The 26,253-nt window shown below is 45.0% G+C and overlaps 1 protein-coding gene across 1 annotated transcript in view; it reads right to left on the bottom strand.

The window, feature by feature from the left end:
• SH3GL3 (SH3 domain containing GRB2 like 3, endophilin A3) overlaps nt 1-21,323 on the bottom strand; it is an 86,220-nt gene extending 64,897 nt beyond the window's left edge. The window contains exon 1 of the mRNA XM_038767134.1: nt 21,224-21,323. Coding sequence (XP_038623062.1) covers nt 21,224-21,268 — 45 coding nt within the window. The 5' untranslated portion in view covers nt 21,269-21,323. The remainder of the gene's footprint in view (nt 1-21,223) is intronic.
• Nucleotides 21,324-26,253: the final 4,930 nt, after the last annotated feature.

Raw genomic sequence — 26,253 nt, 5'->3', positions numbered from 1 at the left:
ATCCCCACTTCCATTCCCAACATGATCACCAACATGATTCGCAACATTCCCAACATTTCTGGTCCTTATGCCTTTTACCCCCTTTCATTATTCAACCCAATCTAAACTTGGTCTTAGAAATTCCACCATCTCGGGATGAAGCTTCCCTTCACCACCGGGAAGCAGTGTGGCCTAGTTGAGAGAGTACAGGCCTGGGAGTCAGAAGGACCTGGGTTATAATCCTGGCTCTGCTACATGTCTGCCAGGTGACCTTGGGCATGTCAATTCACTTCTCTGTGCCTCAGTTACCTCATCTGTAAAATGGAGATTAAATCTGTGAGCCCCATGTGGGACAGAGGCTGTGTCCAACCCGATTACCTGGAATCTACCCTAGCGCTTTGAACAGTGCTTGTCACATAGTAAACACTTAAATGCCGGAATAAAATATGTTCATTATTATTACAACCTGATCACCTTGTAACCTCCTCAGCGCTTAGAACAGTGCTTTGCACATAGTAAGTACTTAACAAATACCATCATCATCATTATTATTAATAATAATTATTAATATTAATTATTAATATTAATTATTAATAATAATGTGTTTTGCACGCAGTATGTGCTCAATAAATATGATTGAATGAATTGAATGAATGCAAGAAGGCAAAGGAGAAAACTGTACCAGACACTGCAAACGTTAAACAACCCATCAATTAATCAATGGCATTTATTGAGCACTTACTGTGTGCTTACTAAGCGCATGGGAGAGTGTGATATAACTGAATTGGCAAACCTGTTCCCTGCCAACAGTGAGCTCCTAGAGGGGGAGACAGACATTCATAGAACAGTGCCCAGTGCTCAGAACAGTGCTTTGCACATAGTAAGCGCTTAACAAATACCATCAGTATTATTCATAGCTATAAATTACTGATCTGTCCATACGTGCTAAGGGCCTGAAGGAGGGGTGAATAGACGGTGCAAGAGAAACGCAGAAGGAAGTGGAAGAAGAAATGAGGGGTTAGTAAGGGAAGGCTTTTTGGAGGAGACGTCCTTTTAATAAGGCTTTGAAGGTGGGGAGAGTGATTGTCTAGATCGAGGTACAGTGAGTAGGCTGGAATTAGAGGAGGCAAGTGTGTAATAGAAGGAGAGTAGGAGGGGGCAAGGTGATCCAAAGCTTAGAACAGTACTTGGCTCATAATAAGTGCTTAACAAATACCATAATCATTATCAGTATTGAGTGGCCTTAAAGCCACTGGTGAGGAGTTTCTATTTGACACGGAAGTAGATGAACAACCACTGGAGGTTCTAGAGGAGTGGGGAAACTAGGCCTGAACCTTTTGGACAAAAATGGTCAGGGCAGCAGAGTGAAGTGTGGACTGGAGTTGGGAGAGACAGGAGATGAAACAACGCAATGACAATCTGGCCAGGACTGTGATCCCTGCAATGGCCTTTTCAGCCATACAGGCATTTCTAGGTGAATTTCACTGTCCGAGGGGAATTCGCTGTCCGAGGAGCTTTTCTCGAATTACAAGGTCAAGTACTTGGTCAGATTCTTTAGAACGATCCACCGAGTTAAAAGGAAGTAGGTACTTACAAGTTCTGCTATTTTTTTCCATTATGCAAATAGGTTTGGTAAGGCTCTTTGAAAAGTTCCTGGAGCATAGTAAGCGCTTAACAAATACCAATGCAAAAAAAGATTTTGATGCCCAGTTAGCAGACATCTGTAGTGCTACTTTGGGGTTGTGAATTTAATAATAGTAATAATAGTAGTATTTGTTAAGCACTTACTATGTGTAAAGCACTGTTCTAAGCACTGGGGTAGATACAAGGTAATCAGGTTGTCCCACATGGGGCTCACAGTCTTAATCCCCATTTTACAGATGAGGCACAGATAAGTTAAATGACTTGCCCAAAGTCACACTGCTGATAAGTGGTGGAGCCGAGATCAAAACACACAACCTCTTACTCCCAAGCCCATGCTCTTTCCACTAAGCCACGAGGCTTCTGGAGAAGGAATAAGCAATATAGATCTCAATGGTATTTAAAATCACAGGAATATTAATAACAATAATCGTGGTATTTGTTAAATACTTATTATGTGCCAAGCAATCTACTAAGCACTGGGGTAGATACAAGATAATCAGGCCCCACATGGGGCTCATGTTCTAAGTAATACTTTAGAGTGCCCTGCACAGAGTAAGCTCTCAATAAATACTATTGATTGATCAATCTGCCCATGATTTTAATGTCCATCTCCCTCTGTAGACTGAAAGCTCCTTGTAAGCAGGGATTATGTTTACCAACTCTAACACTTGGTACATGCCAACTTGGATGCACCCTGGATCTCATCATCTGTAAGCAAAGGCAAACTCTCTGCCCTCACCAATTCGGAAATCCCTCTATCTAGCTTATAAACTCATTGTGGGCAGGTAATGTGTCTTTTTATCGTTATAGCATATCGTTATAGCAGTGCTCTGCACACAGTAAGCCTCAATAAATACAACTGTCTGACTAAGAGGAAGAACAAGTAGTGAATCCCCATTTTGTGGTGAGGGAACTGAGGCACAGAGAAGTGAAGTGACTTTCTAAGGTCACAGAGAAGACAGACAGCAGAGCTGGGATTAGAACCCAGGCCTGGGCTCTTTCCACTAGGCCGTGCTGCTTCCCTGTAAAGAAAAATTTGTTTTTCACAGGTTTTCCAATGGGAGTTACACCATGAGGAAAAAATCCAGGGACAAAACCCCCGACTTTCCCTTCACAAAGAAGCCAAGGGGATGCCAATCCCACTCTATTTGAGGAGAGGGTAGGGGCCTGGGTGTCAGAGAATCTGGTTCTTCCACTTGCTCTGTGACTCTAGACTGTAAACTCATCTCTAGACACTAAGCTCATCTCTAGACCGTAAGCTCGTCTCTAGACTGCAAGCTCACTGTGAGCTGGGAATGTGTCTATTATACTGTTATACTGTACTCTCCCAAGTGTGTAGTACAGCGCTCTGCACACAGTAAGCACTCAATAAATATGATTGACTGACTTGGGCAAGTCACAAAACCCTTCTGCACCTCAGTTTCCTCGTCCGTAAAAAATGGGGATTCAATAATTGTTCTCCCACCATGGCTTGAGAACCCCATGTGGGACAAGGACTGTGTCTGATCTGCTTATCTTGAATCTACCTCAGCGCTTTGTGTAGTACTTAGGACAGAGAAAGAAGCACTCAACAACACCACAACTATCATTGTTACTGTTATTCCTGAACCACCACAGGCCTACTTGCAAAGGCTGTAAGCTCCTTATAGGCAGGGAATGTGTCTGTTTATTGTTGTATTGCCCTCTCCCAAGTGCTCAGTACAGTGCTCTGCACAGGGTAAGCACTCAATAAATACGATTAAATGATTGACTGAGCCTTATTTGTGAACAGTCATTTGACCTCAAAGAGCTACTTGAGTTGGTTGGACATGGGTCAGAGCCAGAGGCAGAGAATGAGTACTTACTATGTGCCAAGCACTGTACTAAAAGCTTGGGAGAGTACAAAAGAATTAGCAGACATGAAGCTTGCTCATTTTTTACCTCAAAAACCTTAATTTGGAAAAAGCAACTTTGTTCTGCAGGGAAATGAGTATGAAAATGCACGATAACGAAAAGAGGTGAGGGACAAATTCTGCCCAACGTCATTTCAGTGTCATAGAGCACAGCCCAAATGACTAAATTGATTTCAGCTATTTTACTCATGTTCCTGCCAATTTAAAATCCATTTGTTCTTGGCAACACTACCAACTCATTCAATCCACCCACAATGAGGCAATTATATCAAGCAGCAAGGCCTCATGGCTAGAGCCTGGGCCTTGGAGACAGAAGGACTTGGGTCTAATGCCAGCTCCGCCGCTTGTCTGCTGTGAAACCTTGGGCAAGTCCCATCACTTCCTCTGTACCTCAGTTACCTCATCTGTAAAACAGGAATTAAAGACAGAGCCCCAACCAACCTGATTTGCCTTTTTTTTTAATGATATTTGTTAAGCAACTACTTTGTGCCAGGCACTGTTCTAAGCACTGGGGTAGATGCAATCTAACCAGGTTGGACACAGTTCCTGTGCCCTGTGGGGCTCACACCTGTAATCCCCATTTTACAGATGAGAGACCAGAGAGCCAGAGAAGTGAAGTGACTCGCCCAAGGTAACACAGCAGACAAGCAGCAGAGTTAGAACCCAGATTTTTATGTCTCCCTGGCCCGTGTTCTATCCACTAGGTCACACTGCTTTTCTTTGACTGTATCCACCCCACGGCTTAGTAAAATGCCTGGCACACAGTAAGCTGCTTAACAAATACCAAAATACTCCTTGAAACCTTGGCCCAGATTTTAGCCAGTGCAGACAAAATAGAACAGTGCCCTACTTGGCACTGGTGGAACCATCCTCCATCCGATCAGGGTACTATGAGTCCTGTCCTGTACCTCCCGACTCCACAAGGAGAGAAGGAACTTGCTCCATTCTCAACTTACCCACATTTTAATAATCACTATGGTATGTGTTAAGCACTTCCTATGGGGCAGGTACTGTACTAAGCACCGGGGTGAATACAAGCAAATTGGGTTGGATGCCATCCCTGTCCCATATGGGGCTCACAATTGGATATTGTCCCTGTCCCATGTGGGCCTCACAGTCTAGATCCCCATTTTACAGATGAGGTGACTGAGGGAAAGAGGAGTGAAGTGACTTGCCCTAGCTCACCCAGCAGACAAGTGGCAGAGCCAGGATTAGAACCCATGACCTTCTGACACCCAGGCCTGGGCTCCAGCCACTATGCCATGCTGTTTCTTGCCACATTGACCCAACAGTTTCTGCCCTGGGCATCAAGGCCAGAAGATTTCAGCATACATTCAAAATGTCATTCATTCATTCACTCAATCGCATTTATTGAGTGCTGTGTGCAGAGAGCACTGTACTCAAGTGTACAATATCACAATAAACACATTCCCTGCCCAAACAAGCTCAGAGTCTTGAGAATTAATCAATCCATCATATATACTGAGCACTTACTGTGCACTGTACTAAGCACTTGGGAGAATAATAATAATAATGATAATAATAATGGTATTTGTTTAGAGCTTACTATTTCCCAAGCACTGTGCTGGGGTAGATTCAAACTAATCAGGTTGGACACAGTCCCTGCCCCACATCACGCTGACAGTCTAAGTAGGAGGGAGTAGGATTGAACCCCCATTTTAAGATGAGGTAATTGAGGCACAGAGAAATTAAGCAACTTGCCCAGGGTCACACAGCAGACACATGGCAGAGCCGGGATTAGAACCGAGGTCCTCTCCCAGGGCTGTGCTCTTTCCACTAGGCCACATTGCATCCCAATAAAACATTACAATCTAACGATACAATACAACATTGTATTATTACATTGTATATTGTATTATACAATATATTCATTGTTCTGCCATTATATTGTATTGTTACAATATACATCCAATATAACAATATAAAAATATTATATTGTTACAATATATATACAATATAACATTATAACAAATATGTTCCCTGCCCTCAACAAACTTACTGTCTATAGGGGGAGACGCCCATTAATAGAAATAAATAAATTACAGATATGAATATAAGTGCCATGGGGATGGACGGAGGGGAAGGAAGGGAGACAGAATGGAAGACTATCACATCATATGGAATCAAACCCATTAATAGAAATAAATAAATTACAGATATGAATATAAGTGCCATGGGGATGGACAGGGGAGAATGAAGGGAGACAGAATGGAAGAATATCACATCAAGTGGAATCAAACACCTGATAAATCAGAATACATTGCTCCTACTGCTTCCCAGAAATCCACCACGCCCACCACCCTAAAACTCGTAATCTAGAGAAGGATCTATTGGCCAGGAGTCAGAGGATCTGAATTCTGATCCTGCCTCCACCACTCATCTGCTGGGTAATCTTGGGCAAGTCACTTCACTTCTCTGTACCTCAGTTCCCTCATCTGTAAAATGGGGTGAAGACTGTGAGCTCCATGTGGGACATGGACTGTGTCCAACCTGATTAGCTTGTATCTATACCCTTCCAATCCTCCTCCCTCCAGTTTAGACTGTGAGTGCCATGTGGGACTTGTATCCAACCCAGTACTCAGAACAGTTTTTGAAACATAGTAACTGCTTAGGAGTTATCATAAAAAGAAATCTAGGGCAACCAAGGTCAAGATTATCTTCTTGTAGGCCAAGAACAGTGTCTTACCTTACATTTTATTACAGTATTAAGCACTTATTAACTGTCAAGCAGGATGCAAACTCATTGTGGGTAGGGACCGTGTCCTCAAACTCTGTTGCACTGTACTTGCCGGAGCGCCTAGTACGTGTTCTGTACGTAGTAAGCGCTCAATAAATACCATCGATAGATGATATAAGCGCTGAGGTAGATTATAAGATAATCAGATCAGACACAGTCCCTATCATTCATTCATTCAATTGCATTGATTGAGTGCTTATAGTGTGCACAGAATTCATTCATTCATTCAATCGTATTTATTGAACGCTTACTGTGTGCACAGCACTGTACTAAGCGCTTGGGAAGTACAAGTTGGGAACTATACTAAGCACTTGGAAGAGTATCCCAAACGGGGTTCAGGGTCAGGCCCCCCAATTTATCAAGTCTTCTGGCATTCCTAGGCCTGGGGCCAAATTGCCAGCAGGGAATTAATTCTGCAAATGGCCAAGTTAAGGACAGAGATGGGTCTTTCCATTTTGTTTACTCACCCGCTGGTTCAGAGAACATTTCATTTGGCAAGAGCTGCTTTGGTTAATGACATTAAAAAAAAAAGTGAAAAATGAAAAACCAGAAACAGCATCCAGGAAAAGTTTGGTCTTTGAAGAGGAGCTGGAGCCTCCCAAGACTAATTTGACAGCCAGCTGATTCCACAAAAGATGGGCCGAGAAGGCGGCCAAGCCCCTGGAAAGAGGACAGTCCCTGCTGTGCATGGGGTTCACTGTTTGAGAGGCAAAGAGAAAAGGTATCTTACACCCAATTTATCGAGGAGGGTACGGTGCCCAGAGAGAGAAATTGACTGGTCCAAGGTCACACAGCAAATCGGCAGCAGAGCTGGGATCTGAACCCAGGCCTCATGAGTCCCAGCCTGGTGCTCTTTCCCTTTGGGGGCATGGCTTTCTGGGGAAACGGAAGGTGGGCTGGAGGGAAGCACTGTGGCCTAGTGGAAAGAGCACGGGCCTGGAAGCCAGAGGACCTGAGTTCTGAAGCAGCGTGGCTCAGTGGAAAGAGCACAGGCTTTGGAGTTAGAAGTCATGGGTTTAAATCTCGGCTCCGCCAATTGTCAGCTGCGTGACTTTGGGCAAGTCACTTCACTTCTCTGTGCCTCAGTTACCTCATCTGGAAAATGGGGATTAAGACTGTGAATCCCACATGGGACAACCTGATCACCTTGTATCCTCCCCAGCGCTTAGAACAGTGCTTTGCACATAATAAGCGCTTAACAAATGCCATTATTATTTATTTATTTATTATCCTGCCTCCGTCACTCATCTGCGGGGTGACCTTGGGCAAGTCACTTCACTTCTCTGTGCTGCAAAATAGGGATTCACTCCCTGTTCTCCCTCCAGCTTTGACTGTGAGCCCCATGTGGGACCCAATCTTCTATCTACTACAGAGTTTGGCTCATCGAAAACACTTAATACTATTACTATTATTATTATACTTAGGAGGGTGGCTAAGGAGGAAGGAGGATTTGTGGAAATTGACAGTTGATTCATTCATTCAATCCTATTTATTGAGTGCTTACTGTGTACAAAGCAATGTACTAAGCGCTTGGGAGAGGACAGTATAACAATAAACAGACCCATTACCTGCCCACAACAAGCTTATAGTCTAAAGATGGAGGTTTGGCTTAGCCTTCCCCGTTTCAAAATCTTATTGAAGACACACTTCCTCCAAGAGGCCTTCCCTGACTAAGCCTTCGTTCATTCATTTATTCATTCATTTGCTCTACTGTGTGCAGAACACTGTACTAAGTGCTTGGAAAGTACAACTCAGCAATGGAGACAATCCCTGCCCACACTGCGCTTACAGTCTAGAAAGCGGGGAGACAGACATTATTTCCTCTTCTCTCACTCCCTTCTGCCTCGGCCTGACTTACTCCCTGCATTCCTCCCCCCAGCTCACAGTCCCACACCACTTATGTCCATCTCTGTAATTTATTTCTTTCTATTCAATCGTATTTATCGAGCACTTACTGTGTGCAGAGCACTGTACTAAGCGCTTAATGTCCACCCCCACATCTAGCTCATTGTGGGCAGGGCATGAGTCTGTTATATTGCTACATTTGTACTCTCCCAAGTGTATAGTACAGTGCTCTGCATGCATGCATTCATTCAATTGTATTTTTTGAGTGCTTACTGTGTGCAAAGCACTGTACAAAGTGCTTGGGAGAGTGCAATACAACAGAAAACAGATATATTCCCAGCCCACAACAACCTCACAGTCTAGAGGGGGAGAAAGACATTAATAGAAATAAATAAATAAACTACAGATATATACATACACACAGTGAGCGCTCAGTAAATACGATTGAGTATCTGTAATTTATTTATTTCTATTAATATCCATCTTTTCCTCAAGGCTGTGAGCTCGCTGTGGGCAAGGAATGTGTCTGTTTGTTGTTGTTGTATAGTCCTCTCTCAAGCGTTTAGTACAGTACTCTGTAAACAGTAAGCGCTCAATAAATATGACTGACTAACTTGGCTTCTCTCCTGAACAAGGCTTGCTCCAGGAAACACAAGAGAAGTGGGGGATAAAGGATAAAGGTTAATCCGTGCTCCTCAACCTGGCCACCCCGCAACCCACACTCTGTTGCCATCTGCTTGGTTTAGTGGCCAGAACTCCAGCCTGGGAGTCAGGAGGATCTGGTTTCTCATTCTGGCTCTGCCACATGTCTGCTGTGTGAACTTGGACCAGTCACTTCACTTCTCTGGGCCTCAGTTACCTCATCTGTAAAATGGGGATTAAGAGTGTGAGCCCCATGGAGGACAGGGACTTTGTCTGACCTGATTAATTTGTATCTACCCCAATGCTTAGAACAGTGCTTGGCACATAGTAAGTGCTTAACAAGTACCATAATTATACATAAATTAATTTATAATAAATTAAATTATTATCTGCAGAGACTGGACCAGAAACAGAGCCTGGGATCATTATCTTGGACGGAGAAATAAAGGGACTTCTCGATCCCGGGCCCCAAGTCTGCTCATCCAACAATTCTGTGTACTAAGCGCCTATCATGCACCTAACACTATACTAGAAGCCCTTGAGTTTATTAATAATAATTGTAGTATTTGTTAAATTGCGTAGTATGTGCCAGGCACTGTTCTAAGACCTGGGGTAGATACGAGATAATTGGATTGAACATATTCCCTGTCCCACAAAGGGCTCCCAGTCTTCATCCCCATATTACAGCTGAGGGAACTGAGGTCCAGAGAAGTAATGTGACTCACCCAAGGTCACCCAGCAGACAAGTGGCGGAGCCAGGGTGAGAACCCAGGTCCTCCTGATTCCCAGGCCCGGGCACTAGCCACCAGGCCATGCTGCTTCTCACTTACCATTTATTCATTTTACCATTTGTTCATTTTGCTTCAACTGGATCAAGACCAGCCCAGATTCATTCATTCATTCAATCGTATTTATTGAGCGCTTACTGTGTGCAGAGCACTGTACTAAGCACTTGGGAAGTACAAGTTAGCAACATATAGAGACGGTCCCTACCCAACAACAGGCTCACAGTCTAGAAGGGGGAAACAGACAACAAAACATGTGGACAGGTGTCAAGTCATCAGAATAAATAGATGTAAAGCTAGATGCACATCACTAACAACATAAATAGAATAGTAAATATGTACAAGTGAAATAGAGTAATAAATCTGTACAAACATATATACAGGTGCTGTGGGGAGGGGAAGGAGGTAGGGTGCGGGGGGATGGGGAGGAGGAGAAGAAAAAGGGGGCTCAGTCTGGGTAGGCCTCCTGGAGGAGGTGAGCTCTCAGTAGGGCTTTGGAGGGAGGAAGAGAGCTAGCTTGGCGGATGTGCGGAGGGAGGGCATTCCAGGCCAGGGGACGGACGTGGGCCGGGGGTCGACAGCGGGACGGGTGAGAACGAGGCACAGTGAGGAGGTTAGTGGCACAGGAGCGGAGGGTGCTGGCTAGGCTGTAGAAGGAGAGAAGGGAGGTGAGGTAGGAGGGGGCGAGGGGATGGAGAGCCTTGAAGCTGAGAGTGAGGAGTTTTTGCTAGATGCATAGGTTGACTGGTAGCCACTGGGGATTTTTGAGGAGGGGAGTAACATGCCCAGAGTGTTTCTGCCCAGAGATGATCCGGGCAACAGCGTGAAGTATAGACTGAAGTGGGGAGAGACAGGATGATGGGAGATCAGAGAGGAGGCTGATGCAGTAATCCAGTTGGGATAGGATGAGAGATTGAACCAGCAAGGTAGCGGTTTGGATGGAGGGGAAAGGGCGGATCTTGGTGATGTTGCGGAAGTGAGACCGGCAGGTTTTGGTGACGGATTGGATGTGAGGGGTGAACAAGAGAGCAGAGTCGAGGATGACACCAAGGTTGTGGGCTTGTGAGACGGGAAGGATGGTAGTGCTGTCTACAGTGACGGGAAAGTCAGGGAGAGGGCAGGGTTTGGGAGGGAAGATAAGGAGTTCAGTCTTGGACATATTGAGTTTTAGATAGTGGGCAGACATCCAGAAGATGTCCTGAAGGCAGGAGGAGATGCGAGCCTGGAGGGAGGGAGAGAGAGCAGGGGCAGAGATGTAGATTTCGATGTCATCAGCTTAGAGATGATAGTTGAAGCCGTGGGAGCAAAAGAGTTCACCAAGGGAGTGAGTGTAGGTAGAGAACAGAAGGGGACCAAGAACTGACCCTTGAGGAGGATACAGTAAGTGGATGGGAGGGGGAGGAGGAGCCCGCAATGGAGACTGAGAATGAATTGAGACTGAGACTGAGATCAACTGACGCCGTTTCATTTGAAGGTTGCGGACCAAGGCTGGACCTGTCTCCCCACTCCTCAAAAAAATCCAGTGGTTGCCCATCCACCTCTACAACAAAAACAAACTCTTCACTACTGACTATAAAGCAGTCCACCATCTTGCCCCTTCCTACCTCACCTCGCTTTTCTCCTTCTACACACTTCATCTCTAATGCCAACCTTCTCACTCTGCCTCAATCTCGTCTATCTTGCCGTTGACCTCTTGCCCACATCCTGCCTCTGGTCTGGGATGCCCTCCCTCCTCAAATATGACAGATAGTTATTTGTCCCCTCTTCAAAGCCTTACTGAAGGTACATCTCCTCCAAGAGGCCTTCCTTGACTAAGTCCCCCTTTTCCTCTTCTCCAGCTCCCTTCTGCATCACCGAGTTGCTCCCTTTGTTCGTCCCCCCAACCCAGACCCACAACACTTATGTTCACATCTGTAATTTATTTTGTTATGTTAATGTCTGTCTCCCCTAGACTGTAAGCTCACTGTGGGCAAGGAATGTGTCTGTTTATTGTTATATCATACTCTCCCACGCACTTAGTACAGTGCTCTGCATACAGTAAGTGTTCAATAGCTATGATTGAATGAATGTACTCTCCCAAGTGCTTAGTACGGTGCTCTGCACATAGAAAGTGCACAATAAATACAATTGACTGATTGACTGATTGATTGACAAAACGGGGAAGTGAGAGATCTTGTGGATGTGGAAAAGAGTCCAAATTCCAATACTGTCTATCTAACATATCTGGTCAACTCTTAATGTCCTAAAAGGAGTATTAATAAAGAGTAACAGCTCCAAGTTCAAAGGTTAATTGTAGACGGGCTTTCAGCAAGATGTAATGTTCTGTCGCAAAGATCACAGGGAATGAACACTTTTATTTGTACTATTTGTGAGCTTTCAAGACAACCCACAAATTCCCATTCAGGAAACGGGCATGGCACTGCAACTGTCCGTCTGAATTCACGTTGGATTTCTGGAGCCATAGCTGCGCTATCTTGTTCCCACGACTTTCCAACTGTTGGAAAAAGTGTTTTTGCCTTCTGCTCTGATGATCCTGGCCAGTGAATTTCACAAAACAAGCCCAAACTGGATGGCCAACCAACCAAATGGCCTTTGGGGCTGGTTTAACCCATGAGTCGTGGGATACTCTCTGGAGACCTGCAATGACCCAGCGTCGTGGCGTAGCGGATGTGCCTGTCATATTGTTGAGTTGTACTCCCCAAGAGCTTAGTACAGTGACCTGCACATGGTAAGCACTCAATAAATATGATCGATTGATTCGATAGGTCAGGCATACAGTAAGCACCCAATAAATATGATTGATTGGATAGGGCACAGGCCAGGGAGTCAGAAGGACCTGGGTTCTAATCCCAGCTCTGCCACGTAACCTTGGACGAGTCATTGAACTTCTCAGTGCCTCAGTTGCCTCGTCTGTAAAATGGGGATTAATACTGCGAACTCCATGGGAGACATGAATTGTGTCCAACCTGATTATCTTGTATCTACCCCAGAGCTTAGTACAGCGTTTGACACATAGTAAGCATTTAACGAATACCGTTAAAAAAAAAAAAATTACCCACCGAATGTGGGACAAGAACCAGGAGAGAACTGTGTCAGTAAAATCAAAGCTACCTAGGTTGTGATGAAGGTTGTGATCTATAGTGTCAACAGCAGTCGAGAGATCTGTTTGAAGGAGCGGGACACAGTGCCTTGCACAATGTAAGCACTTAAATGCCATTTGAAAACGTCAAGATGGAATAGGATGGAAAAGAATCAGCTAAATTTATTAATCACAAAAAGAATAATAATAATAACTGTGGTATGTGTTAAGCACTTACAATGTGCCAGGCACTGTTCTAAGCACTGGGATAGACACAAGATAATCGGGTTGGACACAGTCCCTGTTCCACATAGGGCTCACAGTCTTAATTCCAGATGAGGAAACTGAGGCCCAGAGAAGCAAAGCGACTTGGCCCAAGGTCACCCAGCCGACGAGTGGAGGAGCCGGGATTAGAACCCAGGTCCTTCTGACTCTCAGACAGGTGCTCTAACCACTAGACCCTGCTGCTTGAAGGACCAGTTCATTCGTGATCCTCAGAGAAAGCAGTCCCAGATCCTAGGGAGCCAAATGGCAATCAATCGATCAATTTATTGAGCACTTATTGGGTGCAGAGCACTGGACTAAGCACTTGGGAGAGGACAATACAACAGACACGATCTCTTCCATTTTAACAGCTTACAGTCCAGTGGGGAAGAAGACATAAAAATGAATTTCAGCCCCAACTCTGGTTCCCTGCTATTCTCCCATCCTCCTGTCTCTCCCCGCTTCAGTCTATACTTCACTCTGCTGCCCGAATTATCTTTGTACAGAAACACTTTGGGCATGTCACTCCTCTCCTCAAAAATCTCCAGTGTTTGCCTATCAACCTACGTATCAAAAACTCCTCACTACTGGCTTTAATGCTGTCCATCACCTTGCCCCCTCCTACCTCACCTCCCTTCTCTCCTTCTCCAGCCCAGCCCGCACCCTCTGCTCCTCTGCCCCTAACCTTCTCACTGGGCCTCATTCTGGCCTGTCCCACAGTTGATCCCTGGCCCACGTCCTACCCCTGGCCTGGAATGCCCTCCCTCCACACATCCGCCAAACTAGCTTTCTTCCCCACTTCAAAGCCCTACTGAGAGCTTGCCTCCTCCTGGAAGCCTTCCCAGACTGAGTCCCGCCCTTTTCCTCTGCTCCTCCTCCCCCCACATTGCCCCCACTCCCTCTCTGCCCTACCCACTTCCCCTCCCCACAGCACTTGTGTATATTTGAACATATCTATCAATTTTATTGACGTGTATATATATCTATAATTCTATTTATCTATTCTGATGGTATTGTCACCTGTCTGCTTGTTTTGTTTTGTTGTCTGTCTCCCCCATCTAGACTGTGAGCTCGTTGTTGGGTAGGGGCTGTCTCTATCTGTTGCCAAATTGTACGAATGAACAGGGAGGTCTAAAGAATTTGGAGTGATGATGACCACTGGAATTGTTGCATCAAGTTCCCTAGGGCATTTTGCTACATCACCCCCTTTTTTAAGACCGTTTGACAGGATCCTCGGGGCTAATGAATGGTCCTGCCCTCACACACTTCCAATTCAATTCTATTTATTTATATTGATGCCTGTTTACTTGTTTTGATGTGTACATAGCTATAATTCTATTTATTTATATTGATTCCTGTTTACTTGTTTTGATGTCTGTCTCCCCCCTTCTAGACTATAAGCCCGATGTGGGAGGGATTGTCTCTCTTTTTTGCTGAATTTTACTTTCCAAGTGCTTAGTACAGTGCTCTGCACACTGTAAGCGCTCAATAAATACGATTGATTGAATGAATGAATCATTTTGTTGGAAGCTCATGGTTTACAGACTAACAGTCCCGTACTGAGCTCCTTCATTCATTCAATCGAATTTATTGAGTGATTACTGTGTGCAAAACGCTTGGGAGAGTACAGTATAACAACATACACATTCCTGTCCACAACGAGCTCACAGTCTAGAGGGGAGACATTCATTCATTCAATCATATTTACTGAGTGTTTACTGTGTGCAGAGCACTGTACCAGGTGCTTGGGAGTCAGAGGTCATGCGTTCAAATCCCGGCTCTGCCAATTGTCAGCTGTGTGACTTTGGGCAAGTCATTTAACTTCTCTGGGCCTCAGTTCCCTCATCTGTAAAATGGGGATTAAGACTGTAAACCCCCCGTGGGAAAACCTGATCACCTTGTAACCTCCCCAGTGCTTAGAACAGTGTTTTGCACATAGTAAGTGCTTAATAAATGTCATCATCATTATTATTATTATTATTACAAGTTGGCAACATATAAAGACGGTCCCTACCCAGATGTTAATATAAATAAATTACAGATATTTATACAGATATAGGCATATATTTGTATACAAATATATACATGTTCTGTGGGGGGGGGAGGACGAATGAAGGAACAAGTAAGAGCAACGAAGAAGGGAGTGGGAGAAGAGGAGAGGAGGACTTGGTCAGGGAAGGCTTCTTGGAGGAGATGTGCCTTCGATAAGGTTTTGAAGTGGTGGAGAACCATTATTTGTCCGAGGAGCTGGAAAAGCTATGAAATTGAATTCAGCTTTGGTTTTCTTGTTTTTTGGGTTTTTTTTTTAAAGTGGTATTCATTAAGCGCTTACTATGTACTGCACTGTACTAAGCACTGGGGGACGTACAAGATAATCAGACCAGAGTCCATGTCCCACATGGGTCTCACGGCCTTTATCCCCATTTAGTGAGGTAGCTGAAGCCCAGAGAAGTGAAGTGAGTTGCCCAAGATCTCACAGAAGACAAGTGGCAGAGCCAGGATCAGAACCCAGGTCCTCTGACTCCTAGGCCCGGGCTCTATATTTTGTTAGTGACATGATTGGATTTAGGATGAATTTAGGGAGAGAGAGGGAGAGATGCAGTAACTGCAACTCTGTGAAAAATTATTATTTTTCTCTTTACCAGAGAAACTGAATGTCGAGGGCCTCACTACCTGAATCTCAGAGATCTGGTACACGCCCGCTTAGTTTGGGCTGGGTTTTGCGACGCAGGGGCAAACACAACCCTACACACAACCGTAGATGGTGACACAAACAACTACGAATTTTGAAACATGAGTAGGTGCTCTGAGTATCCCAAACCGGTGGGCAAAGCATAGAGAAGCAGCGTTGCCTAATGGATAGAGCCCGGGCCTGGAAGTCAGAAGGACCTGGGTTCTAATCCTGGCTCCACCACTTGTCTGCTGTGTCACCTTGGGCAAGTCATTTTACTTTTCTCTGCCTCAGTTCTCCTGTTCTCCCTCCTTCTTAGACTATGAGCCCCACGTGGGACAGGGACTGTGACCGACCTAATTAATTTCTACCTACCCCAGAATTTAGAACAGTGTTTAATCCATAGTAAGCACTTAATACCATAAAAAAATACCATTTTTAATACGGTATTTGGTAAACAGTTAACCGTACTAAACACTGGGGTACATACTAATCAGGTTGGACAGAGATCCTGTCCCACACGGAGCTCAGAGTCTTAATCCCCATTTTACAGATGAGGTCACTGAGGCCCAGAGAAGTGATGTGATTTGCCTAAGATCATACAGCAGATAAGTGGTGGAGCTGGGATGGAAAGAGTCTGGACTTTGGAGTCAGAAGTCATGGGTTCAAATCCCAGCTCTGCCAATTGTCAGCTGTGTGACTTTGGGCAAGTCACTTCACTTCTCTGGGCCTCAGGTACCTCATCTGTAAAATGGGGATTAAGACTGTGAGCCCCCCGTGGGACAACCTGATCACCTTGTTACCTCCCCAGTGCTTAGAACAGTGCTTTGTGCATAGTAAGTGCTTAATAAATGCCATCATCATTATTATTATTATTATTATTAGAACCCAGGTCCTTCTGACTCCCAGTCCCGTGCTCTATCCACTAGGCCATTCTGCCTCCCTGGGCAAATCACTTCACTTCTCTGTGCCTCAGTTCCCTCATCTGTTAAATGGGGTTTAAGACTGTGAGCCCCATGTGGGACAGGGACTGTGTCCAACCCAATTACCTTGTATCTACCCCAACACATAATAAAGTGCTTGGCACATTGTAAGTGTTTAACAAATACCATTGGGGAAAAAAAATGTAGTTTTCACTTCTACCTAATGGGCATCTCTACTTTATACTGGAGTCAGAATTCACTCCCATCTACAGTTCTCCCTCGGAGTCACATACAAAGTCACTTTTAAACACCCCCCGACTGTCTGCCTATTTCCTCAAGACCTTCTCTCTGAGGTCTAGCATTTCATCACCTTTCCCTCAGCTCAGTCCGGATCAAATCTTGTGCCACGAAATGCAATTTCTGTCATAACTGTTAAGAGGAAGTCAGACTTCCTCTCTTTCCTTCTCCTGAGGTGGAGGAAAGATGAAAGTTTGTCCTGAGGCAAAAAGTCCTGCTTTGAAGCTGCTCAGCACAACACAACACACCCATAACATACAAACTCTCACCCTTTCTGGACTGTAAGCTCTTTAACAACAACAACAATGATGGCATTTATTAACCGCTTACTATGCGCAAAGCACTGTTCTAAGCGCTGGGGAGGTTACAAGGTGATCAGGTTGTCTCACCGGGGGCTCACTGTCTTCCTCCCCATTTTACTCTTTGTGGACAGGGAATGTGTCTCTTTATTGTTGTATTGTCCCTTCACAAGCGCTTGGTACAGTGCTCTCTGCACACAGTAAGCATCAAATAAATACAACTGAATGAATGAACACTACACATCCAGCATGACTGCAAAACACACAAACTCATCATGCACATACATTCACCTTGCACAATCACACACCTTGAACACACAAACACAAATGAATCATCACTAGCCTGTACCCATGTGCACACTGACTTGGCATACACTCTAAATAATAATAATAATGATGGTATTTGTTAAGTACTTACTATGTGCAAAACACTGTTCTAAGGGCTGGACTGAAGGCTCGCTGTGAGGAGGCAATATGTCTACCAATTCTGTGGCTTTGTACTCTCCCAAACGCTTAGTACAGTGCTCTGCATGTTGTGAGCAGGGAATGTGTTTACCAATTCTATTGCCTTGTACTCTCCTAAACCCTTAATACAGTGCTCTGCACACAGTAAGTGCTCAATAAATACGATTGATCGATTTATATTCACAGGCACACTCAAAGGATATATGCATAACCTCTCGGCATACACACACGCAGCCTCCAAGAGCATAAACACACAATTTGCAACCAACCCCTGCTACCCGCCCCACCCCCAGTTTATTAATAATAATTATGGCATGGTTAAGTGCTTACCATGCGCTAAGCACTGTTCTAAGCACTGGGGTAGATACAAGGTAATCAGGTTGTCCCACGTGGGGCTCACAGGCTTGAACCCCATTTTCCAGATGAGGTCACGGAGGCCGAGAGAAGCGAAGTGATTTGCCTAAGGTGACACAGAAATCAAGTGGAGGAGCCGGGATGAGAACCCATGTCCTCTGACTCCCAAGCCATTGTGGACAAGGAACATATCTGCTAATTCTGTTGTATTGTAGTGCTTACTACAGTGCTCTGCACACAGGAAGCACTAGATAAATACGACTGACTGATGCCCTCAGCCACTGCCAACAGAGTGTTCCTCTAGATTGTTAGCTTGTTGTGGGCAGGGAACGTTACTGTACTCTCCTACTCTTTTGGCACAGTGCTCCGCCCACAGTACATGCTCAGTAAATAAGATTGATGGACTAATTAAGCAACCTCTGGCAGGAAGCGTGTCTGCCAACTCTATTATACTATACTCTCCTGAGCTCTTAGTACAGTGCTCCACACACAAGCGTTCAATAGATACAACTGATCGATTAAGCTCCTTGTGGACAGAGAACATGTCCACTAAATCTATTGCACGGTCCTCTTCCAAGCTCTTACAACAGTGTTCTGCACACAGTAGGAGCTCAATAAATACATTTGATCGATTAAGCTCCCTGTGGACAGGGAATGTGTCAATCGCGTTGTCCCCTCCCAAGCGCTTAGTACAGTGCTGCACACAATACGCCTTCAAGCGTGGCCTGTCGGATATAGCATGGGTCTGAGAGTCAGAAGGACCTGGATTCTAATCCTGGCTCCGCCATATGTAAACTGTGTGACCTTGGGCACTTCACCCACTTCTCCCTCTTTACTGTAAACTCGATGTGGGCAGGGAATGTCTTGATTTATTGTTGTACTGTACTCTCCCAAGTGCTTAGTACAGTGCTCTGACACAGTCAGTGATCAAGAAATATGACAATGAAAGGAAGCACTCAATAAATACGACTGATTGATTAAGCTCCTTGTGGACAGGGAATATGTCCACTAAGTCATAATAATGGTATTTGTTACACGCTTACTATGTGTCAAGCAGAGTTTAATCTATTGCATTGTCCCCTCCCAAGCGCTTAGGACAGCATGGCCTAGTGGCAAGAGCCCGGGCTTGGGAGTCAGAGGTCGTGGGTTCTAATCCCAACTCTGCCACTTTTCTGCAGTGTGACCTTGGGCAAGCCACTGAGCTTCTTTGTGCCTTAGTTTTCTCATCTGTAAAATGGGGGATTAAGACTGTGAGCCCCACATGGGACAACCTGATTACCTTGTATCTCCCCCAGTGCTTAGAACAGTGCTTGCCACATAGCTCTTAACAAATACCATAATTAACAAATATCATCATTCATTTAATCGTATTTATTGAGCACTTACTGTGTGTAGAGCCCTGTACTAAGTGCTGGGGAAATATTATTATTATTATTATTCACTTCTCTGGGCCTCAGTTCCCTCATTTGCAAAATGGGGATGAAGACTGTGAGCCCCATGTGGGACAGGGGATTGGGTCCAACCCAATAGGCTTGTGTCCACCCCAGTGCTTAGCACAGTGCCTGACAAATACCATGATTCTTCTTCTTCTTCTTATTGATTGATTGATCTGCGACTGGAGCGTGGCTCAATGGAAAGAGCCTGGGCTTGGGAGACAGAGGTCGTGGGTTCAGCGTGGCTCAATGGAAAGAGCATGGGCTTGGGAGTCAGAGGTCATGGGTTCAAATCCCGCCTCTGCCAATTGTCAGCTGTGTGACTTTGGGCAAGTCACTTCGCTTCTCTGGACCTTAGTTCCCTTCCTCTGTAAAATGGGGATGAAGCCTGTGAGCCCCACGTGAGGCAACCTGATCACCTTGATTCCTTCCCCAGCACTTAGAATAGTGCTTTGCACACATTAAGCACTTAACAAATGCCATCATCATTATTATTATTATTATTATTATTCAAGTCCCAGCTGTGCAACTTTGGGCAAGCTATTTCACTTCTCTGGGCCTCAGTGACCTCCTCTGTAAAATGGGGATGAAGCCTATGAGCCCCCCATGGGGCAACCTGATCACCTTGTATCCTTCCCCAGCGCTTAGAACAGTGCTTCGCACATAGTAAGCGCTTAACAAATGCCAAATTATTATTATTATTACTATTCAAGTCCCAGCTTCGCCAATTGTCAGCTGTGTGACTGTGCGCAAGTCACTTCGCTTCTCTGGGCCTCAGTTCTCTCCTCTGTAGAATGGGGATGAAGCCTGTGAGCCCTCCGTGGGGCAACCTGATCACCTTGTATCAATCAATCAATCGTATTTATTGAGCGCTTACTGTGTGCAGAGCACTGTACTAAGCGCTTGGGAAGTACAAGTTGGCAACATATAGAGACAGTCCCTACGCAACAGTGGGCTCACAGTCTATCCTTCCCCGGTGCTTACAACAGTGCTTCGCACATAGTAAGCGCTTAACAAATGCTATTATTATAGCACCGCCATAGACGCCCCCTGCTTCCATCCCCCTCACTTAAGCGACCTTCCTTATAGTGCCCCCCAACCCCCCTTCCCGGTCCGGTCCTGACTGACTCTCCCCCCGCCCCGGGAAAAAGGCCCTTGTTAGCACCAAGTTACCTTAACGACAACCTCATTCGCACCTACTCAGCCTTCCTGTCCCGCCATCAACCCCTGGCCCACGTCCTCCCCCAGGCCTGGAATGCCCTCCCTCTGCCCATCCGCCAAGCTTGCTCTCTTCCTCCCTTCAAGGCCCTACTGAGAGCTCACCTCCTCCAGGAGGCCTTCCCACACTGAGCCCCTTCCTTCCTCTCCCCCTCGTCCCCCTCTCCATCCCCTGCACCTTACCTCCTTCCCTTCCCCACAGCACCTGTATATATGTATGTACATATTTATTACTCTATTTATTTTACTTGTACCTATCTATTCTATTTATTTTATTCTGTTAGTATGCTTGGTTTGGTTCTCTGTCTCCCCCTTCTAGACTGTGAGCCCACTGTTGGGTAGGGACTGTCTCTCTATGTTGCCAGCTTGTACTTCCCAAGCGCTTAGCACAGTGCCCTGCACACAGTAAGCGCTCAATACATACAATTGATGGATTGATTGATATTATTATTATTCAAGTCCCCAGCTGTGGGACTAGTAAGAGCTTAACAAATGCCATCAGTATTATTATTTCCACCAACAGAGACCCCTTTGAGGGTGAGACGGATGAGGTGGGGGTGGGGAAAACCGAGTCTGGGGCCTTGCCCCCTCTCCCCGCCCCCCCCAATTTGGGGGTCCCCCTTGCCCCCTCCCTCCACCCCAATTTGGGGGTCCCCCCTAAGCCCCCCACCCTACCTGGCTGGCTTTGTGGAATTGCTTCTTCAGGCCGGCCACTGACATCCTGAGCTGCTCCGGGGGCTGGGAGGACCCCGGCCCCTCCCCCCACCGCCCCCCAAAAAAAGTGGGGGGCAGGGACCGGCGCGGGAGGGCAGCTGCCACCGGTCCCGCGCCCGGCCCGCCTGCGCGCTCACAGACGCGCGCGCCCGCGCCCGACGCCTCCCAGCCAATAGGAACGCCGGGTTCCAACCCCTCGGCAGCCCATTGGCCACGGCGGGGCTCTATGCAAATGAGGCGGCCGCCCACGCGGCGTTGTTGCGTTGGAGACGAGCCGGGGTTTGGAGAGGGAGGGGCGGTGAGGGGGGTGGCGCGCATTCATTCATTCATTCATTCATTCATTCATTAAGTCAGTCAGTCATGCAGTCATTCATTCACTCAATCGTATTTACTGAGCGCTGACAGCACTTATATATATAATAATAATAATAATGTTGGTATTTGTTAAGCGCTTACTACAGTGTTCTGCACACAGTAAGCGCTCCATCAACTTGTACTTCCCAAGCGCTTAGTACAGTGCTCTGCACACAGTAAGCGCTCAATAAATGCGATTGAATATTGACTAATAATGTTGGTATTTGTTATGCGCTTACTACGTGTCAAGCGCTTACTACAGTGAGCACACAGTAAGCGCTCCAACAACTTGTACTTCCCAAGCGCTTAGTACAGTGCTCTGCAAACAGTAAGCGCTCAGTAAATGCGATTGAATATTGGCTAATAATGTTGGTATTTGTTATGCGCTTACTATATGTCAAGCACTTACTACAGTGTTCTGCACACAGTAAGCGCTCCATCAACTTGTACTTCCCAAGCGCTTAGTACAGTGCTCTGCACACAGTAAGCGCTCAATAAATACGATTGAATATTGAATAATAATGTTGGTATTTGTTATGCGCTTACTATGTGTCAAGTGCTTACTACAGTGTTCTGCATACAGTAAGCGCTCCATCAACTTGTACTTCCCAAGCGCTTAGTACAGTGCTCTGCACACAGTAAGCACTCAATAAATGTGACTGAATAGTGACTAATTATGTTGGTATTTATGTGCTTACTACGTGTCAAGCGCTTACTACAGGGTTCTGCACACAGTAAGCGCTCCATCAACTTGTACTTCCCAAGCGCTTAGTACAGTGCTCTGCACACAGTAAGCGCTCAATAAATACGATTGAATATTGAATAATAATGTTGGTATTTGTTATGCGCTTACTATGTGTCAAGTGCTTACTACAGTGTTCTGCATACAGTAAGCGCTCCATCAACTTGTACTTCCCAAGCGCTTAGTACAGTGCTCTGCACACAGTAAGCGCTCAATAAATGTGATTGAATAGTGACTAATTATGTTGGTATTTATGTGCTTACTACGTGTCAAGCGCTTACTACAGGGTTCTGCACACAGTAAGCGCTCCATCAACTTGTACTTCCCAAGCGCTTAGTACAGTGCTCTGCACACAGTAAGCGCTCAATAAATACGATTGAATATTGAATAATAATGTTGGTATTTGTTATGCGCTTACTATGTGTCAAGTGCTTACTACAGTGTTCTGCATACAGTAAGCGCTCCATCAACTTGTACTTCCCAAGCGCTTAGTACAGTGCTCTGCACACAGTAAGCGCTCAATAAATGTGATTGAATAGTGACTAATTATGTTGGTATTTATGTGCTTACTACGTGTCAAGCGCTTACTACAGGGTTCTGCACACAGTAAGCGCTCCATCAACTTGTACTTCCCAAGCGCTTAGTACAGTGCTCTGCACACAGTAAGCGCTCAATAAATACGATTGAATATTGAATAATAATGTTGGTATTTGTTATGCGCTTACTATGTGTCAAGTGCTTACTACAGTGTTCTGCATACAGTAAGCGCTCCATCAACTTGTACTTCCCAAGCGCTTAGTACAGTGCTCTGCACACAGTAAGCGCTCAATAAATGTGATTGAATAGTGACTAATTATGTTGGTATTTATGTGCTTACTACGTGTCAAGCGCTTACTACAGGGTTCTGCACACAGTAAGCGCTCCATCAACTTGTACTTCCCAAGCGCTTAGTACAGTGCTCTGCACACAGTAAGCACTCAATAAATACGATTGAATATTGAATAATAATGTTGGTATTTATGCGCTTACTACGTCAAGCGCTTACTACAGTGTTCTGCACACAGTAAGCGCTCCATCAACTTGTACTTCCCAAGCGCTTAGTACAGTGCTCTGCACACAGTAAGCGCTCAATAAATACGATTGAATGAATGAATGAAGCACTGTTCTAAGCGCTGGAGAGGTTACAAGGTGATCAGGTTGTCCTATATATATATATATATATATATATATATATATATATATTTGTACAGATTTATTACTCTATTTTGTACATATTTACTACTCTATTTTGTTATGATGTGCATATAGCTTTAATTCTATTTGTTCTGACGACTTGACACCTGTCCACATGTTTTATTTTGTTGTTTGTCTCCCCCTTCTAGACTGGGAGCCCGTTGTTGGGATCCTGGCTCTGCCAATTGTCAGCTGTGTGACTTCGGACAAGTCACTTAACTTCTCTGTGCCTCAGTTCCCTCATCTGTAAAATGGGGATGAACACTGTGAGCCCCCCGTGGGACAACCTGATCACCTTGTAACCTCTCCAGCACTTAGAACAGTGCTTTGCACATAGTAAGCGCTTTATAAATGCCATCATTATTATCATTATTATAGGGACTATCTCTATATGTTGCCAACTTGTACTTCCCAAGCTCTTAGTACAGTGGTCTGCACACAGTAAGCGCTCAATAAATACGATTGATTGAATGAATGAATGAAGCACTGTTCTAAGCGCAGGAGAGGTTACAAGGTGATCAGGTTGTCCCATATATATATATATATATATATATATATATTTGTACAGATTTATTACTCTATTTTACTTGTACATATTTACTACTCTATTTTGTTAATGATGTGCATTTAGCTTTAATTCTATTTGTTCTGACGACTTGACACCTGTCCACATGCTTTATTTTGTTGTCTGTCTCCCCCTTCTAGAGTGGGAGCCCGTTGTTGGGATCCTGGCTCTGCCGATTGTCAGCTGTGTGACTTTGGACAAGTCACTTAACTTCTCTGTGCCTCAGTTCCCTCATCTGTAAAATGGGGATGAAGACTGTGAGCCCCCCGTGGGACAACCTGATCACCTTGTAACCTCCCCAGCGCTTAGAACAGTGCTTTGCACATAGTAAGCGCTTAATAAATGCCATCGTTATTATCATTATTATAGGGACCGTCTCTATATGTTGCCAACTTGTACTTCCCAATTGCTTAGTACGGTGCTCTGCACACAGTAAGCGCTCAATAAATACAATTGAATGAATGAATGAATGAATAAATGAATAAACAGTGCTCTGCACACAGTAAGCGCTCAATATATACGATTGAATGAATGAATGAATGGACTAAGCCCTTGGGAAGCACTAGTCGGCAACATACAGAGACGGTCCCTACCCAACAATGGGCTCACAGTCTAGAAGGGGGAGACAGACAACAAAACAAAGCATGTAGACAGGTTTCAAAATCGTCAGAACAAATAGAATTATTGCTATATGCACATCATTAACAAAATAAATAGAATAGTAAATATGTACAAATAAAATCAACGGTATTTATTGGGCGCTTACTATGTGCAGAGCACTGTACTAAGCACTAGAGAAGCAGCATGGCGCAGTGGAAAGAGCCTGAGCTTGGAAGTCAGAGATCTGGCTTCTAATCCCAGCTCTGCCACTTGCCAGCTGTGTGACTTTGGGTAAGTCACTTCACTTCTCTGGGCCTCAGTTATCTCATCTGTAAAATGGGGATGAAGACTGTAAGCCCCACGTAGGACAACCTGATCACCTTGTATCCCCTCCAGCGCTTAGAACAGTGCTTTGCACATAGTAAGCACTTAACAAATACCATCGTTATTATTATTATTGTGTCAGTTCGTTATGGGCAAGGTAATAGTAACAATGATAATGATGATGGTGACGATGATGACAGGGCAAAATAATAATAATAGTAGTAGGAATAATAATAATGGTATTTGCTAAGGATTCACTATGTTCCAGGCACTGTACTAAGTACTGGGGTGGATACAAGTAAATTGGGTTGGACACCGTCCCTGTCCCACATGGAGTTCACAGTCTTTATCCCCATTTTACAGATGAGGTGACTGAGGCTCAGAGAAGTTAAGTTCAATCAATCATATTTACCAATTGTGTGCAGAGCACTGTAATAATAATAATGGTATTTGTAAAGCACTTACTATATGCCAGGCACTGTACTAAGCGTTGGGGTGGTTACAAGGAAATAGAGCCCCACATGGGGCTCACAGTCTTCATTCCCATTTTACAGATGAGGTAACTGAGGCACAGAGAAGTGAAATCGCTTACCCAAGGGAACACAGCAGTCAGGCAGTGGAGCAGGGATGAGAACCCAGGACCTTCTGACTCCCATGCCCATGCTCTATCCACTAGACCAGGCTGCTCCTCTGTGATTGCTAATTGTGTTGTGTTGTATTCTTCCAAGGGCTTAATACAGTGCTCTGCACATAGTAAGCACTCAGTAAACACCATTGATTGATTGATTAATTGATTGGGGAGTAAAATAGTACCCATCTTCATGGAAAACGCCAGAAAGTCACAACAGCTCACACATGGCAAAGTCGCACAGCCCCCCTAGGGAAGCAGCATGGCCTAGTGGATAGAGCATGGACCTGGGAATCAGAAGGACCTGGGTTCTAATCCCGGCTCTGCCACTTGTCTTCTTGGTGACCTAGGGCAAGTCATTTAACTTCTCCAGGCCTCAGTTCCCTCACCTGTAAAATGGGGATGAAGACTGTGAGCCCTCTGTGGGACAGGGACTGTGTCCAACCTGATGAGCTTATAACTACCCCAGAGCTTAGTACAGTGCCTGGCACATAATTGGCACTTAAAAATAAAATAAAATAAGGGAGCAGGAAAGCACGCCTGTA

This window comes from Tachyglossus aculeatus, chromosome 26 (genome assembly GCF_015852505.1).
Source record: "Tachyglossus aculeatus isolate mTacAcu1 chromosome 26, mTacAcu1.pri, whole genome shotgun sequence".
Classification (NCBI taxonomy): domain Eukaryota; kingdom Metazoa; phylum Chordata; class Mammalia; order Monotremata; family Tachyglossidae; genus Tachyglossus; species Tachyglossus aculeatus.
The sequence above is the reverse complement of the archived record's forward strand: the minus strand, read 5'-3'. Positions and strand labels throughout refer to the sequence as shown.